This window comes from Anomalospiza imberbis, chromosome 10, assembly GCF_031753505.1.
Source record: "Anomalospiza imberbis isolate Cuckoo-Finch-1a 21T00152 chromosome 10, ASM3175350v1, whole genome shotgun sequence".
In the NCBI taxonomy this organism is placed as follows: domain Eukaryota; kingdom Metazoa; phylum Chordata; class Aves; order Passeriformes; family Viduidae; genus Anomalospiza; species Anomalospiza imberbis.
Window position 1 is genome coordinate 14,685,522 of NC_089690.1, and position 19,386 is coordinate 14,704,907.

A 19,386-nucleotide genomic window follows, 5' to 3' on the forward strand; every position below is an offset into this window, starting at 1 on the left:
ACAATCATCCCTTGGTTACCAAAAAACATTCAAAATGGAAATGTTTAAATGTTTTAGTAGCTAAAAGCTATTTGAACTCCTATAAAGCATTACACTGCCAATGAGAAAAATCAAACTAATATTAGTACTGGCATTGTGTATTTGAGTGTTCTGCCCTTTGCTAGGCTGCCCCATGTTATCACACACACACACACACAGGGGGATCAACCATGCCTTAACTGAAAGTCAAACCCTGCAGGTACAGACCATGCACTATTGAGTAAACCAGAATGGCTTGATACAGCAGAGGCACAGATACTGCCTGGGAGCTGGGACCTGCCAGTCTCAATTCCTCAAGGAAACTGCAGAGCATTTTCTGTACATTGCTGAAGCGAGGAACAGAACGTGAAGTGTATGTAGCTCAGCAGGTTATGGCCAAAGATTGAATGACTTCTCTCGGGTTCTTCGGTGACAGAACTGAGATGCAGGCAAATAAAACCTGGCACACAGAATCTCAAAATGATGATAGGTCTGTTCTAAGTTCCATCTCATCTTTACACAAACACAGAAGCCTGATTTAACCATTCAGGCGATGTTACTGCAGCCATAGAAGATAATCTGCTGTCATCTTTTTTTCAGGATAAAAAGTCTTCTGCTTGCCTCTCAATATGATGTTTTAAGAGTTTCTTTGTCAAACCTGTGAGGTCAAAAGAGTGTTCTGCTATTAAACCTTTCTGCATCTTAAATTCCTTCCACTTCATGTGTCACAGGCTCCTTTCAATTTGCTCACCTGAGAAGGTTCACAGGACAATGCCTCAGTGCCCCAGAGTGACAGGAGAGGAAACATGCACGTCTCAGGCACTTCTCATATGTCAGAGTGCTTCACTGTAAGTGACAATCAGTGTGATACTGAGAAAAACAACTAGAAATAAGAAAATCAAGGAGGGAATGATACAGAGAGGGCATAACATTTTATAGTAACTTATATTCACAAGCACAGCAAAGGACAGCCATGCAATACCACCAGATTCAAAGCTCTCTGTTGCCAAGATTTGGGCCTGAGGCACACTCCTTATGCTCTATCTTCCCTTTCTAAATGCCCTTTCTGAGATGACCGAAGCTGGCTAAACAGGAAATTATTTTTTTTATCTGTCTTCAAATGCATACTATTCCCTTTTGTCTCTCTCAAATAATAGTGACCCGTGAGGCAGCGCACCTTATGTGCCTTACTTAAAACTATATATATAGATTTGATTTGCTACTTCAACCTTATCCAGCCAAACAGTTCTTATCGAAGACAGATACTGGCCTAATCTGACACAATTGGCTTTTGTTAAAAACACATTGCATTTTATCCAATTTTCCATGTAACTCCATGTCCTTGAACTACCCTTTTCCTTCAAAAGTAATTCAAAGACTTTGTTTAGTACTGAGGTCAGACATACATAGCCATCCTCAATCCAAAATATTTACAAATCTCTGTTCTTGACTACTATCATAAGTCAGACAAACCTGTATTAAATGTGATGGTCAAATTTTTTTGAACTGAAAAATCAGCTTTCAACTGAATGAAAAAGCCCTTGGAAAAAACTTGACTTTTCATTGAACTGTCTGGCATCTAAACCCAGAATTATTTCCTACTGAGAAATCAAAGATATTTCTATTACAAATGATAATTTAACGTCTTGCAGAAATTTAGGTCAAATCCCTCACTGATCAAACACCTTTCCTGAGAGTGGACCAAGAACTACTATGAATGAATCTGGGACAACACCACCATCATGCACAGATACATATAACAATTTAGGAAGGGCCAAGCTTCCTAAATAATTTGGCATATACACCTCTAGACTGCAGACAAGAGAGCTCTTGTGTACTATCTAGACATGTATAAGCCAGAAATAGCAGAGGGAGCTGCTCCAGTGGTGCTGTGGAAAACAATTACCTACATAGTGAAAAATAGATATTTTTAGTGAAGGTTTCAATCTCTTATCTATGCCAATGATACAAATGAATGAAAGGAAATCGACCCTTTCAGGTTATTTCTGTGGGCTGAGGAAGTATAGCTAAAGAGAGGCAAGCTTATTTAAATCTTTCATGACATTGACACCCACAAATGATCGCTCACACACCAGATAATCAGCTACTGCTACATTTTTAAGGCTTGTGGACAAAAAGCTGCTCAGATTTCTGGAGACCATACCAGTATGTCTGTGTTGGAGTTCCCTTAGCTCCCCAGAAGATGAGCACCTGTCCCTGGGAGAGAAGCTGTCCCAGCCCAGCTCCCTCCGTCACTGCTGCATGCCAGGCTCCAGCCATGCACAGCTGGTCACACACAGCTTTGCTCCGGCTCCTCGGGGAGCACAGGGAGCGGCACCACTGGCCAGGCTGAAAGGAGGGAAAAGCAGTCCCTGGTCAGGAGAAGCAGAGACTGTGCAAAGCACCAGGATAGGAACTGGAGAGCACAGGAGTGAAGAGAGACGCAGCATGCAGAGATGGGCCCAGCTATCCAGGGCGACCTATGGCCACACACTAAACTGTTTGCTGTGGATACTGCCACTGCCTGGTCATTTTCCACTGTTCACCGGGGAAACATTCATCATCATCATGTTCACGGAGATTGAGTCTACTTAACTGGGCTTTAAGTCAGCTTCTGTGACAGTACTGAAGGTATCTATTGCCAGGGACACCTATTTTGTTCAACACCTGCAGCAGAATAAACATTTGAGCCTCTGAATGCTGTTCATCACTAATCACGTTCTGGCTGAGATAGTGCTTTCCCTTTGCACCTTGCTAACAACAGTTTTGCAGAAACAGTGGAATCTTTGAACTGGTGTCAATTTCCACAAGATCTACAACGCAATTCGTAGATTTTTTTTTCCAGAATAAGAGAGAATAGACGATTACTGTAATTGTATTCTTCTATGTTAGAGATAGGAGTTTAACAACAAGAACAAAAAAACCTACTTCAAATCTCAATAAATTGAACAAAGCATTTTTCTCAATATTCTAAATGAGTTAAGTGTTGCTTTGTTGACAAACTTCAAGCTAATAACTATAACTGAGTACAAAGCCGATACAGGATTGTAAATCTCATTGAAGAACTACAGGTTCACACACAAAGACAATGAAGTGCTTATTCCTCTGTTGGAGAACAAAGAGGATCCAAGATGATGTGCTCCTACAGAATGCTAGCAAGATAAATGAAGCAGAGCTAAGTAACTAGATAGGGTTTAGCAAGTGTGGTCACACAGACATAACCCAGGACAACTAGGAAGACCAAAATAAAATGTAATTAGAAATTTGAATATTTTCTCAGATACTCAATCAACTAACTTAGCAGAAGGGATTAACTTGAAGAAGTACTTCTATGGCTTTCCTAGCTACAAATACCTTCTAAAGGTGTTAATTAAATTAATAAGGCCTGAATTTTAGGCTGCACATGGTCTATTACATTATCAGGTCTGAACTCGTGGCCATCAGACACTTAATTTTCATCCTGCATTGATTTCAGAAATTTGTGCATGCTAAAGGATACCACATGTCAGGAAGGTATCCATTCCTGATCAGAAAATACCAGCAATGAAGATATCATTACTTCCCTTAGGAATATGTACCACTAAGTAGTCACTGTTAAAACATCTTATATCTTTTATCCCAGATTTAGTTCATTGCCTGCATTAATTTATTTTTTAGATATACATTCCAGTATCATATTGCATGTTTTCCATGAAAATGTACTTAAAGAGTTCATTAAGTCACTATTTTCCTTTTTCTTATATTTTTAGTATTTTGTGAGACGAATTAGTGGGATCTTTCTTAGAAACTTTCCAACTTTTTGATAACCACTTTAAAACATGGACCACCACACTACACATAGTATTCCAGCTCTGGTCTCCCTTCTGTCTAACACAAAAGACTGGCACACTACTTTAATTCTTTACTCACTGTTTCCATGCATTGCTTTCCTTGGAGCTCATGAAAAGTCTCGGTGCTACAATTGACAGGCAGTGCAGGGAAGTTTGGCCCTCATCGCTTATTTTTTTCCAGGAATGCAATTACAAAAAGATATTTATATGAGAACATCTTGCCAAGCAATCAAGGTATGGTTACATGACTGCTCTGTTCTTACCAGGATTTTGTCTGCGTCATCCACATGTTCTTTCATGAGCAACTTCATAGGGGAGAAATTACTGAATATTAAATTTTCCACTGACCTTTCTCAAACCTGCATTGAAACAGTCACCAATTCATGGCAGCTCTTCACTGGCAAATACTATTTAAAATCTGTCAACCAGCCAATTCTTAACCAATTTGTGCCTTATTGATACTGTAAAGAGAATTTTATCATCATGCCTTTCCAAATGCCTTAACAAAACTCATTAAAGACATGTCATTTTTATCAGACTTGTAATTTTATCTCAGGATAAAATCAGATTGGTCTGACAAGACCTATTTTCTATAAAAACATTCTGGACAGCTTTATATGTAGGTTAAATAGATGTTATTTTTTTTGTGTTACAGTTCTCTTCTTCTTTAACAGCCACAGGAAAAAAGTTCCAAATACAGCTTAAAAGGGCAATGGTTGTATTACAGAGGTTGGTGAAGGTTTCTAGTACCAAACATCAGAAAATTAATTCTTAGGATTTCTATTATGTAATTTTAAACTAGTTATAATTCACTAATAAAAAAGGCAATCCAGTATAATTTTTGACAATTTACAATGTTAAGCCTATTTTGTACTTGGTCCCCAGATTTTACTGCAAACTGCATGATGATAAATGTAGTCTACTCTAAAATTTCTTGAGAATTTAATTTCTAGTGATAGTAGCAATCTCCAATTTTGACAAAACCAAAACATTTATTTGAGCCTTTGCTGTTCTTTTTGTTTTTAAGAATTTGACTTGAAGTTTCCAGGCAGCTCATTTCCTGGGACAGCACTGCAAGCTTTGCATCTTCTAAGGAGGTACTTTGATGCCAGCAATTTCTATACTGCAGTGTTACATAAAAATCATTAACTACTCAAAAATATGACTGCTACTGCTAAGATACCCAGTGAGCTTAGCAATATGTTTTAAGTTTCCACACTTTCAAAAGGTTTTTTGGGAGGCTGAGGTTTCTATTTTGGGGTGGAGAGGGGTGTGTTTGGGCTTTTTTACCTTTTTTTGTTTTTTTTTTTTAAGATGTCATCATGGATTTTGATTTCAAAAATTATTAGAAGTTATCATTCTCCAAATACAGAACAAGTGATCCTTGGTTTGGATTATTAATTAACAATACAAATCCAGATGTATTGGGCCATACCAGAGCACTGGAAAGCCTTGTTAAGTCAGGTGTCTCTGGCAGCGCTGCCCCTCATTTTGGCAGGAGCTTGGAGAACTCCATGACCTCAGTCAGTGGTGTATTTGCCAAGGAATGCCTTGTCTGTGAGTCTTAATGGTGAAGCTCTGGACAAGCATTTATTACAGCTTCCTGCAAACAATTCAGCCCTTAGACCACACAAAACTAACACAAACTCAATTTGAAGCACAGATCAAAATAATGCATATTGCATTCAGATTTTCACTTCCAACCACCTCAAAGGACTTCTGCAGTTCACACACAGAGTCTCATCCACTGCTTTAGCTCATATAGGAAGCTGGAGGCATGTTAGAGCTGCAGCTGCTCAAAGCTCTTCCACTTGGTCCCAACAAGACTTCAGTCCTTCCCTTGATCCTGTTCCCTGCCCTGGAGTGCTCGGGCTGTTACTGAGTTAGCTCTGGCCTCACCATTGCAGAAGATCAGTTATTTATGGGATCTGGCTATCCATGCTCCTCTCACAGGCTTAGAAGTAATTTTTGTATCTGACAGGTCCCAGCCATAGGCATTTTGGGAAAACAAAGCAAACAAGGCAGCTAACATAAATCCTGAACGCTGAAGCCCCAAAGAAAGGACCGTGCAAAAAATTAAAAATAAGAAAAGACTAGACTGAAATCTGAGTGGCAGACAGTTTTGGTATCCATTCTGGATTAGGAGTTAGCACAGGACTTGTCAAAGATAGGAAAGAAAAACAGTGATTTCAATAAATGTGTTTCTTAATCAAATCATCTTCATAGAATAGCTACACCTGCTCATGCACAATATTGCTGGCTTTTGTGTTATGAGCAGGTCATGACTGATACCCTAACAAGTGACCTCTCCCCCTGTAATAAAACACAGCATGAGAAGAACCTCGTGCTCATTCATGCTGTACTGTACTTTTCCCCACCGCTATCACAGTCTGTATTTGTGTCGGGGGCATCACCAGTGTGTGTGTGCAGTGTACTGGCAATCAAAACAAGGGACTGATGCCAACCACAGAAGTCACTTGTCACACTTGCAAAAATCCATCTTGTTCCCACCCACATCCTGCCCCATGTTTCTCCAGCTTTGCCCATCACATCTCACTGTCCCCACTCACAGCTTGCCTGCATTCACAGGCTCACAGGAAAGCCTCAGGCCCTCTCAAGACAATTGTCCTGCTCCAGACCAGTGCAGGGACAGGAGCGGGGTGATGAGCCATCCTGGGTGGAGATTTGGCATTTGCTTTTCCTATTTCTGATTTATATTTGCTAAGCTGCTCTGCTGATCAAAAGGCAGCTTGATCTCTTAATATGTTTCCTCTGTTCTGTTATTTTAATCTGGCAGTGTTCATAAAGCATTCTGGTTTATCTATGCAGAATTTTAAACTAATATTAGAATAAATACCTCATATTTCCACATTCAGTAACCTATTTTATTCTTAGATATGTGCCATAATTAATTATCCTCATTTGATCTTTGCACTAGAATTTCCATACCTCTTAGGGAACATTATTTTGTGAGGGCTTTCCAGTGGGTCTTTCTCTATATTAAAATATCCTTACAACAGCAAAGATCTGGCTTGCCAGAAGGCTGCTTTCTTTGGATCACAGTAGAACCTATTCCTAGGCAATGTGTCTTCACATCTTCAACACTGGGCCCTCCCCTTCTTAATGTGCTTTACAAACCTATTAGAGAGTTCCAACTTCATCCAGCTGGCTAATTGTGTCTGTAACATGGGTTACACATTAGAAAAAGCTGCTGGAGAATCTGAATGCAGTCCTTGGACCAACCTGCTCACAGGAGTAGGGATTTTCAGAGGATGTGTTAAACTAAACAGACTTTCTATTAGCAAGACTTTACAAAGGTTCTTCTGCTCTCAGCAGCTCAGCACAGGGAGATGTAAGGACTGCTTATTTTAAGCCAGTCCCAGAACTTCTTACTCATTACCAATCTGGCCAGAAGTACAACATGCTACTTAGTAAAATATACTCCTGCAAAATGCCAAACCATGTCCTGATCTTGCCACACAGCTTTTGAATCTACTTCCATATCTGGAGTGAGCATGGTTTCTCACAATCACACAAAAAGCAATGCTGTATTTCCATGATCTTCTGCGGGTGCTGTCAGCTCGCTCAAGGGCTTCACCCAGCACAGCTCATGTTGGGATCCTGCTTTTATATTCCATAGGGACACACACACACAGATTACAAGTTCTGTTTGTACACTCATACTGGGCTAAGAGAGCAGCACTCCAGTCTATCCTCAGTGCTGTACCAGTCTTCAAAAAGCTTTTCCAGAATTTTCATTTTCCTTGGAGCTACTGTTCCCTTCTGACATGACACCAATCTCCTGTTTTATTCTTTATACTAATCTTCTGACAAAGAAAGAGAGGTTCTATTATCTTTATACAGATTTTCTTTTCTAAAATATATAGTGAATTATCACTTTTGTTTCTATATTTTTTAGAATCTTTACAAAAACAAGCAAGCATCAGAATAAAAGAGACATTGTTCCTCCAAGCCTTCTTCCACTTTTGTTGCTTGTCCTTCTACTAAATTCTGCAAGAAAAATAGTTCTTTACAGGATTTTTCTCATAAGGGATTGTATTTTCCTTTCAATTTGTACCTTCAAAACTCTGAGAGCATTCTTTGACTTGTAGCAATGCAGAAGCTGGAGATTTCTCAAAAACCCTCTCCACAGATCTGTGAACTATTTTAACTATTATTGTGCTGCTATATCTCATGGATTTGATTAAATATATCATCTGAAATATTTGATTAAATATATCATCTTCTTGAAAAAAGTGCCAAATAATTATTTTTCTATTGGAACATAATTTTGGTGCATTGGCTTTAGCTCTCCATCTGCATCACCAGAGGCTCGTAGCAGGACTATTAATCCAGCTGTTATTCACAAAGTTCTAGCAGCTATTTTCTTGCCTTGCTTTCACTGCAGTATTTTAGTTTGAGCAGAATGCTGCCCATTGGTTTGGAAACTCTTGCTCACATCATTCTCTTGTTACCCTCTACCTCCATTATGTTCCTGGTCCCAAGGTTCTCCTCTTACAGGGTAGAGACACTACAACCTCTGCTATCCTCAGGAGCTGTCATGGTGCAGATTCATTACCTACCATAATTTATCAATGAAAGGTTCCTGAAAGCTTTCACTTTATTTGAATCAGACCTTCTCTGTTCTTCTCTGTGATACTGAAGTAATTTACTTGATCAAAACCAATTTGTACTTATATTTCACTGCATTTAATTTTTAAGGTTTATTCTCCCTGACCCCTGCAAATGATTAGATTTGTGGTGCCACTGGTATTAAGCTATCATTAGCAAGGGGTGTAACTGCTGCCAGTCCACATTCTTCATATATCTGCTTTCTGGAATACTTCTCTGCCAGATGGTGATGCCAAGGACAATCTCACAAAACAATCTTCCACACAGAGTGCAGAAACCCCTGCTAATTTGCCTGTGCTTCTAAATTAGTTCCCTCTGCCAGCACGAGGGTTCAAGTGTTTTATACAAAAGCTGTACTTCAAGTGAAGAGCTTCAAAATTATCTCACCTGAGGCACCAGAGACTTTCTAAGGTTTTAAGGGTCTGTGCACAGCCAGGTCACAACACAGCTCATCCTTTCTAATGCAATAATTTATCTTACTCATACCAATGGTATCTCCAGTTCTGTAATCATGTTAAATGTACCATGTGCAGAAGTTCCTCTTCTGCAGGAAAAGAAACCCTATTGCCAAACTACAGGCAGAGCAGTTTTGGAATGTCCTGAGAAATTTCTATGCCTTAAAACACGCCAGGAAATCCTTTTAAGTTTTCCAAGGTCAAATTTCTTTTTATGAATCCCATGTTCACTCAGGCTTTCACTAGCTAAACATTTTTGAAGTTTTTGCCGGGTTTGGTGCCATGCTTCTTACACAGAAATTTATATGCTTTTTATCTTTCTTTTTCTTCTAGATGTATTTAACATAATGTTTTCTACTTATGAAAATGGATGCCTTTTATACTCCTAGTTTCCTTGGTATGGAGAACATTGTGTTTGATTTCTTATATTTTGCCTTAGGAATTCTATATTCTCACCTTCTGAAGTGAGATTCATTTCACCAAGTTTTAGATACTTAATTATTAGGCATCTACATCTAATTGAATTGTTTAGACTGTTTTACAGTCAAGAAAAGGAAAGAAACTCATCCTAACCTCAATTAATTCCAATTAGTCTTATCCTTCAGTGCTGGACTTAACGGTCTTGGATTTGGTAATTTCTCTTTGCTGATGAAAAAGTAAGACTGGCATGTTAGATGTCTGCCTGCTGTCCTGCTGAAAGGTGTCTGAAAATAGGGGATACCAATGATGTCAACCTAAAATCACACACATTTTTCAGAGAAGTCCCATGCATGTCCTGAGCACCGATGTGATTAGTACAGCAGTCTTGCCTGTTCACTGTGTGTAGCTGACTCATGCATCTCTGGTGGTGCTGTTTAGTTGGTTGTAAGTTTTTTGGTATTTTTCATTTGATTGGTTTTGATTTTGGTGGCGGAGGTGGTAGTGCTTGATTTGTTTGGGGAGGGTTGGGAGGCTATTTTGAGGGACAGTTGCTGGTTTTTGTCAGATGAAGGGTAATTTTCTTGTTATTATACAACTGATGGCAGGGAAAGTTTTTCTTCTACTCTTTATCTGCCTCGCGTAGTCTGCATCTTCCAAACCTTTTTCTAATGTTAATTTTTCTCTTCATATATTCTTTTTTAATCTTATATGAGTATTCTTCCATCCTTTACATGCTCGATCCTTCCATTTTCAAGAGTAGCTGCATTACCACTCATCAGTTATATAAGCAGGTTTCCATTTAGGTCCCTGATTTTTACTTACATGGAGGCGTTATATTCAGGATATAATAGACTTCAAATAACTTGAGTAAGATGTCTCGATTTTCTGCTCTGCCTCAGGGAGGTAACTACAAGACTAAGTAGTGGTCTAAGCAAATAAGACTTGGTCTGCAAACCCCCAGACATTTTACTCAGCACACATAAGAGAACAAGCCACTTCTCAGTCTGCAACTGCTTATATATAAAAAGATGTGACTAAGATTACTTTCACTAACTTCCTCCATTTTGCCCACATCTCTGCAATGCTTCCAGTTTCAAAGTTGAAAGCAGCAATTTTTTAGGCCTGTTCTGCAAAAAAGGCGGCGTTAATTCTTAGGGTCTGACATTACATCTGGATCTGGAATTTAAGTCAGACAGACTTTCCCATAAATACACATTGAACCAGATCTTATTAATACTGATTTTCATTACTCTCCCTTCTTTCAGACAGGAGAAAGACAAAGACAGAAAGAATGAATCTTTAAAAAAAAAAAGAGAGAGACCTGATGATTTGACTTTTCAGAGCTACAGTATCATTCCTTTCATCCTCAATTGTTTAGCATTTTAAGTTATAACAGTAGCAGACTAATTAATTTTTTTTAAACCACTCCTTGAAAAGATTAAAAAAGTCACAAAGAACTAGAATTTGCTAGTAACAGCTATAAGTTAAAATAAAAACATAATTTATACCAGATTTGGTGATTTCTCCACAGTGCAGATTACCTTTATATGTTAAATCACCATACATCTCATAGGTTTTTCAAACACACATCTGTTATTCTAACAACTACATCTAACATAACCATTACCCAATTTTTCAACCAGTCTATACTGATAACTCCCCATCCTCTACAAATTCCATGGTACACAAGAGCATGTAGAGCATTGTCTCTTGCAAGAGCCAGGAGGAGAGCTCCCTCTAAAACACCTCCCCTCCTTTGGGGCATTTTAATCTGCTGTACGTGCGCTCCAGAGCTGGCGATGTCCCCGTGCCTCCCCAGCTCAGTCATGCACACAAGTTGTGCTCTTCAGCACCCCAATAATCTCAGTCAGCTGTTAGCAGGAGTCAGCCACGTGCACAGCTCAGCCACAGGAAAGTTTCATGGTTTGCCTGCTCCCAATCAAATACTAACAAAATGGGAATGTTTGCTCCTTAGGCTAACACATAACTCATGCCAAATCATCCTTTAAAAAAAAAAAAACCACACACACAAACTGAACTCTAACAAAGAGCAAAATGTGAGGTCCCCTTATTACAAAAAACAGATTGAAAAAATAGAAGTGACATCTTTACTTTCATACCTTTCTTAATTATATTTCTTCATAAACACAACAAAAAGTAATATTAAAAACTCATAAATAATATACAAATTGAAACTCCAAAATAGTCACAAAAAGGACACTAAACCAAAAAGCCGAAAAGCTCAAGAAATCTTAAAAACATTGCACAAAGGATGGATTTGGGGAGTGGTGACATTAGCTTCTAGAGATTTGTGGCAGCAGCAGAAATATAGACCTAGCAGCAGAATACCAAACAACATATGGAACAATTGTGCACTTATAGCAGTATGACATAAAACATCCTCTGAAAAATTGTTCTATGTAATTTTGATTAGTATCAAATTCTATATGCTTTATATATAGATACAAATATCTAAAGATACAAATATAGAATATACAAATTCCTATACTTTGGGGCTTTTTAATAGTAAATAAAGTGTGAGCACATTTTCCTTTGAGGAGGATGGGATTGCCTTCAGTTACAGAGCCCCCATTATGTGATGAGGCAAAAGGCAAACCACCTCTGGGGCCAAATGCAGGGTTTACAGAGCTGTCATATGTATTTCCACCTAGGACTACAGCTGCTGCTTTGTTGAGGCGTGGGTGGGGTGCTTGGGTTTGAATTTCTTTGTTGTTGTGGTTGGTTTATTGGGGGGGTGGAGGGGAAGGTGTCCACCCCAGCAAGTTATTTCTCTCTTACTATGATATTTTTCATAGCAGAGCCACACTTGGACTAGGACTCTGCTCCTCCAACAAAAGCAAAGCAAACTCTGAAGTCCAAGTCTAAACAGCCACAACATTTCTGCCAGAATATCTTTCTCTATTTGAACATGCTAATGCTATTTTATCAAAAAGATAGTGATTTTTGCCAGCATCCTCGAAATTTGACAGAGCATGTCAATTAAACATAGTGTGATCACAGAATTTTTTAGGTTCTGATTTTTGTCCTAGTATTAAGTCAAAACTTTTTTCTACATTTTCAATTTTTCTGTGTGATGGAAAACCTAAACATTCTGCAATATAGCTAATAGCAGTAGCATTTCTCCTCAGATTTACCTGTGGCTTCTCACTTAAAATTCTTTCAGGTTACCTGTATCTTTGTGAAGCAGGAGCTACACAGGAGGAAGATTTCAATAATAGATATTTGTTTCAGACAATGTTAAAAAAAAATCACAATTCCATGGTTTGATTCCTGATAAATCCTCATGAAGTTATTTTTAAATGCATTGCACTTAGAGCAAAGAGGACATCAGATCAGTCAAAGTCAGAATCAACAGAAGCTGAACCAGGACAGAGGAAACAGATTTAGGTATTGAGCCTGGTGTCAGTGAGACAGAAAGGGAGAAGAACTGTGCCTGGCAAGACTAAAACTGCCTGGGCAAAGGGATGGTCAAAGAGCAATGAGGCAAACCAGGGTAAACATTTCTGGGTACGTAAACTGAGATTGGAAGCCAGGAGATCAATGGGAAAATGGGTATTTGATATAAAAGCAGGGCATGGTAACATTGCTGTATTTCATATGGATTAAAATTCTGTGCACATGCCTATATTGGCATCCTTAATCCAGTTTCACAACTCAGAAGTCGCCACTTCTCCAATATTAATAACATTCTTTAAGACAGGCAGTTATGTAGTGTGGGTGGGCTGTGCTGCCCAGGGAGGGCTGGAGGGCAAAGCAGCTGCCCTGCTGTCTTCTCCCCATCCCTGAATGGGCCAGGCACGAACTTGGTCTGACTGTAATTTCCCAGTTATGCCAAGAAGTTTGCACTTCGTTTCTCCAAATTTTTGAAGCAGCCTTAGTGCAACATCTACCTTTTTCTATTACACTATTTAAATTACATCTCCCTGGAGATGCAACCAGAGCAGCTGGAGTGTGATAAGGCTTCTTGCCAGCCTTAAAATGCTGTAGGACCCACATCTGATATGCTTTTGAAATGCCAGCACTGCACACAGATTTTTCTTCCTCTTTTATGCTGCCCTAAACGATGTGGTTATGTCTGTAATACTATAAAGCAACTGTGTCAACTATAAAGAGGAAACATTTATGGCATAGATTAGTAAAACAATGAAAAATAGGCCAGAGCAATTTAAGTTCTTTGAGTGGGCTGAATAATAACTAGTTAAATAAGGAACAAAGATAAATAATTTATTAGAGAATCAACACAACAAGCACAAGAAAATTGCATTCACTTTAAACTGCATCTCAAGATGCTTAGAGCAGAAGCATGGACAGCACAAAATGAATGTGTCAGAGCAAATGCAAAATGAAGGGGATTTAGAGAACCTGTTGCAAAATGGAGTAAATCACTCAGCTTCAGAATGTCTACATACATAAATGCCAGCCAGTTAAACACACCAGACAAAAGTTTATGCTAAAAGTAGCAGTGGCTCAAGGGACTGAAGATTTCTGTGGTGGCTGGGTAGATTGTCTGCTTCAGCCCACAGCCCCTCCTACTCTGTGTTAGCATGGGCAAAAACTGGACTCATTTTTACAGAGTGGGATAAATGCTCAGTAGGAAATTATAAGGCCGCTTACAAGTAAGGCCTAGCTCAGACATCATCGGATTAAGAAAGGTAGAGTAATACTCATCTTCAATTACTTATGCTGGAAAGGAATGAAAGAACAGAGCAGACAGAACTCCATATAATCAAATGCAGCTTCCCTTACAAGCCTGTATTTTTCACGCTAAGTCTGACAACTCAGTTCAAACAATTCAAGTTGTTTGTAATAACAAAGCAAATATTCCAAAAGATTGAAAACCTAGAATGAGGCTTGTATTTCCATTTTTGGCCTTTTAATTAGGTTTTTCTGAAGTGCTGAAAACAGAGCAACTCTAATTATTGGCTTTCATACTTTGCTTTTTAATAATAGCTCTTAATAGCCTGGCAGTTTGGAGATTTCAGATAAAACTGGGAATGGCTCAGAAAAGATTGTTTGGCTTGATTTTACTCTAACAGAAGTGAGACAAATCTAAACTTTCCCTACAACAATTAGACCTCATGAGATTCTCACCTTGATCATGGTTCTGATAAGAATTTATATTAAGATCTCACCATCTTTTCTGAAGTAGACTCGATTTTTCACACAAACTCAGTATATGACCTTGGGTGAAGAAATCACCCAACCTTCTGACAGATGCAGCTTAACTTTTAAAAATAAATACAAAATGCGCACGTACAAACACCACTATAGAATAAATTCCATGTCTGTAGCATATAGGACACAGCAAATTATTTAGCCTTTCAATTTTTAACTGAAATTGCTAGCATATTTTACATCTCTTTAGTGTAAGGATTTTGTACTTTGTGTGTAAAGCAGTGATACCATAAACAGCTATCAATGAAAGAAAAGGAGGCACTGGTGTGGATAGGCCCAAGGCTCAGTGTTCCTTCCTCAGTATTTCTACTATATTGCTGCAGAACCTGAATCACTTCTGTTACGTTTGTTCCTTTCCTGTCTAAGGAGGCAGAGAGAAAGACTGGGGAAGATGGCATAAGCAAGAAAGCAAGAGAAGAAGCAGGGGAGAGGAAGTGGGATGACAAATCAATGAAGTAAATTTTCCCTAGCAGCAAAAATAGCTGACAGATCTGCTTCCCAAAGAACAATGAAAATTACTTTGTGAGTAAAAATGGCAGAGAAGATAAGGCAACTTGAAGGACTCAGGGGAGAGCTGCTATTGACAGACACGCAGATGATGTAATTGCTCAAGATGAGCAGGTTTTTCTTTTATCTCAATAAAGCACTTCTGGATAAAAAGATTGGAAAGACAGGTACGAGACAATAGCATAAAGCCTGTTCCTAACTTACATAATTTTATGTAGAGAAGAGTTGATGTATGAGGTGGAAAAGAAATGCATTGAATGTTGAAGATAAATATTACAGAGAAAAACTTACATGCACTCCCAGAGATAAAGGAATTTAATATTTGATGAAATATGCTTTGTCTGTTGAAGAAATATATTGATTTTTCAAAAGGCTAAAGATATGTGTTTAAGAAAACATTTGCTATTTGTTCTTATATAAATTAGCTGATAGAATGGCACTTTAAATTGTCCTGTTTACTCTTCTGTGTCTTGCTCCAAGTGTGATTTCTTATGCAATTTGATCAGGAGACAATCTAGTATACGCTTCCTGTGTTTCAGCTCCTGCTGCATTATGTATGCCATGACATTCCCTTCAGCCATTCTGATAGCCTTTCAAGACAGGCTTTGAGCATCATGAGTTTGGGTTTTGGGGGAGCTTTCAGGTTGTTTTTTTCCTGTTACTGAAAAACACTTGACAAGACTGATTGCAGGTGAATGTATGCAGTAATGGGGGAGGTGGGGGATAAGGAGATAGTATTTTATATATTTCTGTTTAGTTAGATCATTTTCTTATGCTTTAAAATGAAATTTCTTAGTGCAGTAGAGCAGTATGTTGCCACCAGTATCTCTATTGCAAATATCCTTTAACAAACCTCACAGATATCTAAAGCCTCTCCTAACCCACGCTGGGCCACCTCTCACATCAACGTTGCCTGAATGGTGCAACCCTGTGGCCAGGCTTCTGACCAGCCCCAGGGCATATGGGGTAAGTACCCAGCTTGGTTCATTGTGCTCAAGGTGTTAGCCAAAACCTGCCACTTTAGTTTGAACACTTCAGTACAGTCCCTTTTCTAAAAGTTTTTACTTTTAATGCTAAGAATTACACAATTTCTTCAGCTGTGAAGAAGACAACAAGGTACATTTTCATGAATGGCCACTAAATACTATGAACTTCAAATGTGAGTGATATATTCTAAGTAATTCCTCCAGATGCTGAAAGTATTGGCTACCCATCAGGAATATTTAAGCACTGAAGTTATCTAAAACATCTGAAGGGTAGGTTATGTTTCTCAACACTGCTTGAAAGCAGAACATGGTAAGTAACTATTGGCTTTAATCAGCAAGATGGTAAATGAACTCCTGAGAAAACAAGCAAGTAATGGAACAAAATAAAAGTGAAATTGCATCAGAGTTCTTGTTCATTTAAGCTTTAACAAAAATCTCCCTCAAGAGTTTCTTCCACAGAACTTTTTCTTTGTTTGAATACAGGACCAACTGAAGGATGGTGACACTGTTTATATCATCAATAATGATGAATTGACTGAAAACTATGAATCATCTGCTCACATACCAGTGCCAGCACAGGACAGCACAGCCTCCATCCAGGCTATAGGCAAGGAAGATATTCAGGAAGGAGACCTAGGATTAGGAGGATACAAACTCCAGCGTCAACACACTGCATGTCAACCCCAGAAGAATTCATTGGCATGAGCAGGGTAATGCTAATCACAAGGAAGAAGACAGAACCAATGAAACAAAAGATCCTGTTATGTAAACCAGAGGTCAGAAAAAATGTACTAGGCACAAAAACCAAAAAAATTAGATTTCAGCAACTAAATGTCTGCTCCTCCTAGGAAAGGAGTTTGCTATCATATCCATATATCTACAACAATATGCAGGTTTTATGACTGTAGCAATTTTAAGGATAAAGGCATAGGGCAGTACCAGCCCACTGTAAATCCATTACAGTAATGTTTTGTCTCAGCACTTGGCTGTACTGTGCCCCTCACATGTACACAGGCCTTTGAATATCACTGAGAGTCTTCAGTAAGTTGAAATGAAGAGAAATAGCTTCCTAACATTCTTGCTCACATGATGACAGCTCTTTTCTACAACTGGTCTTGACAAGATCCCCACATAACTACTCAGTAGCTATTACATTTATAAGGAAGAAGCAGAAGATTCCTTGTCCAAGGAGTGTGTGATCTGAGAATGCTTAAAACATGCATTGCAGCACCTCAGTCTTGATAGATAAAGCCTCTTGCCCACAGTACAGACTCTTCCTGACATCCAGACAAACACTTGCTCTCTAAATGCACCTTATAGCCTGGTCCACAGAGGGTTTCACTAAGCTGCCACAAACTGAACACTGATACTAGGAGACATCGAGGTGTATGAAATCAGCAACAAACATCCTTCATGACAGCACTGAATGGGCAAAACTACTATTTAAAACCAGTAGCTGTTCCAAAAGGCATTTGTCATTACAGCTTGGCAACACACAAAGCTTAAATGGGGGGAAAGGCTTCCTTGTTTTGAAAGATCATTCTGAACATATACTTTTATTTAAGAACTCAAATGTTTCTTTTTTTACTGTTTAAGAAGAGTTGTTTCCAATCAAATATTTCTGCAAAACAGTTATATCTTCAGACTGCCTGCTCCAAGGATAAATTTGTCTGTCTCTACTTATGCTGGGCACTTGTTACTCTAGAAATGAGGACTGAGGTGGTTAGATACGAAAGAAAAAAAAACCCACACCACACAAGAGAGGTTTCAAAATGTTCATTGTTCTGCATAAAGACAGTAAATGGATAACCAACTGCTCAGCCATACATACAGCTGGCTGTCAAATACTGTGAAGCATTAGTACAGATAGCTTTGGCACACAGCAGAGCTAAGCAGTACAAAAGCAGGGACAGAGCCAGGCTTCTGTTGATAGAGCTTATGCCTTTCCTCACAGCAGAAGTTTCAACTAACTATGCATGATGATGTTCCTACTAAGAAAGTCAAAACAACAGGAGCTTTTAAGGAAGATCATTCTTAGTATACAAAGATAATGGGCAAGAAGAAGTTTGTGATCTAGAAGAATAAAAACCAAACTCTCTCTATTAATATTCCTAAAGATGAATAGGTCTTAATTTCACCAAAAATAAAACCTAAAATACAAATATAATCGAATATAATCAAATAATTTTCAGTCATTATTTTCCAGTGTAATTAATTTCTTGTTATATGTGACTCTAGAACAACCATTTTAAACAAATTTGAACACAATGGAGTTGTATGTGTTGTTACAAAAGATCAGAAGCTTAAACCAGCATTTTACTTTTTCCTAAACTCTAATCAAGAATATTCAAAGGGCCTTAATCCCCATGTAGTTTAAAACAAATAATATTCAGGCATGATAAGTTCTTAGAACAACTGAATTTCCAACTCCATGCTTTGCTTTGTTTAACTACATGGGCTGGGAAAAGACATACAGCAGCTTGCAGGAAGGGGTGGAGAATGGGTAAGGAGGGAAGGTTTTGTGACCAAGTACTGGGAGACAGCAGAGAACAGGAAAGAAGCAGGCAGACCGGGGAGTGAGGTGAAAATGTGGCAACACTGCAAGAAGCTCTTGGGGTAGGTTCTAACACCATCCTGACTTCAGCAGCCAGTTTCAGGTTTCAGCCTCTGGAAGTATTGAGGGCATGTCACCAGGCTTACTAAATTTCTTGGAAAGCATGGATTCCAGTCCTTAAATTATACTGGAAATCAATAAAGTGCTGTAGCATAACGAAGATGCAAAGCTGTTTTTCACAACTGCAACATGAACTGGAAATGACAAGCTCTTCAATAGTTTTGCTCTTAGATTCTACTCTGAAATGCATCCTGCAGCATACTGTACAGGGGTTTACTGATTGATTTATTCATTGTGCTTATGTCCAGGTTTCTCACATTTGTACAATGATAAATGAAGAGCTCTGGGGTCTGAAATTCTCTGTTTATAAAAAAAGTCTGCAACAAATACTTTTCACACTGTTCTAGCCCTATGCCTTTAAGGGCTACTTTACTTGGTAAAGAAACTCATCCCTTATGACAGGCAAGTCATACTTCACATTTCACAGGTCAGATTTTTATGCTTAGATTACCAAAGAGGCTGAATCAGTGGTCCCAGCAGGAAGGGTATTTATCATCTGGGATCATGCTCAGCAACCAAAGTATCATTGGCTTTTAGGAAAATTAGCAATATGAGCTGCAAGCAAACCTGAAGCTTCTGCTAAATGGCAATAAGAGTCTCAAATGTCCATTACACTCACCATTTCCCTATTTTAAGGTACTCTTTTTATGACACACAGCTCAAGACAG

At 38.6% G+C, this 19,386-nt stretch overlaps 1 protein-coding gene across 4 annotated transcripts in view; it reads left to right on the forward strand.

Moving 5' to 3' along the window:
• The window catches only part of SLC9A9 (solute carrier family 9 member A9), a 182,223-nt gene extending 164,668 nt beyond the window's left edge, over nucleotides 1–17,555 (forward strand). For all 4 annotated transcript variants that reach the window (XM_068200781.1, XM_068200779.1, XM_068200784.1 and 1 more), the window contains 2 exons: nucleotides 15,919–16,024; nucleotides 16,528–17,555. In XM_068200781.1, the coding sequence (XP_068056882.1) occupies nucleotides 15,919–16,024; nucleotides 16,528–16,749 (328 nt within the window). In that variant the 3' untranslated portion in view covers nucleotides 16,750–17,555. The remainder of the gene's footprint in view (nucleotides 1–15,918; nucleotides 16,025–16,527) is intronic.
• The last annotated feature ends 1,831 nt before the right edge of the window (nucleotides 17,556–19,386 follow it).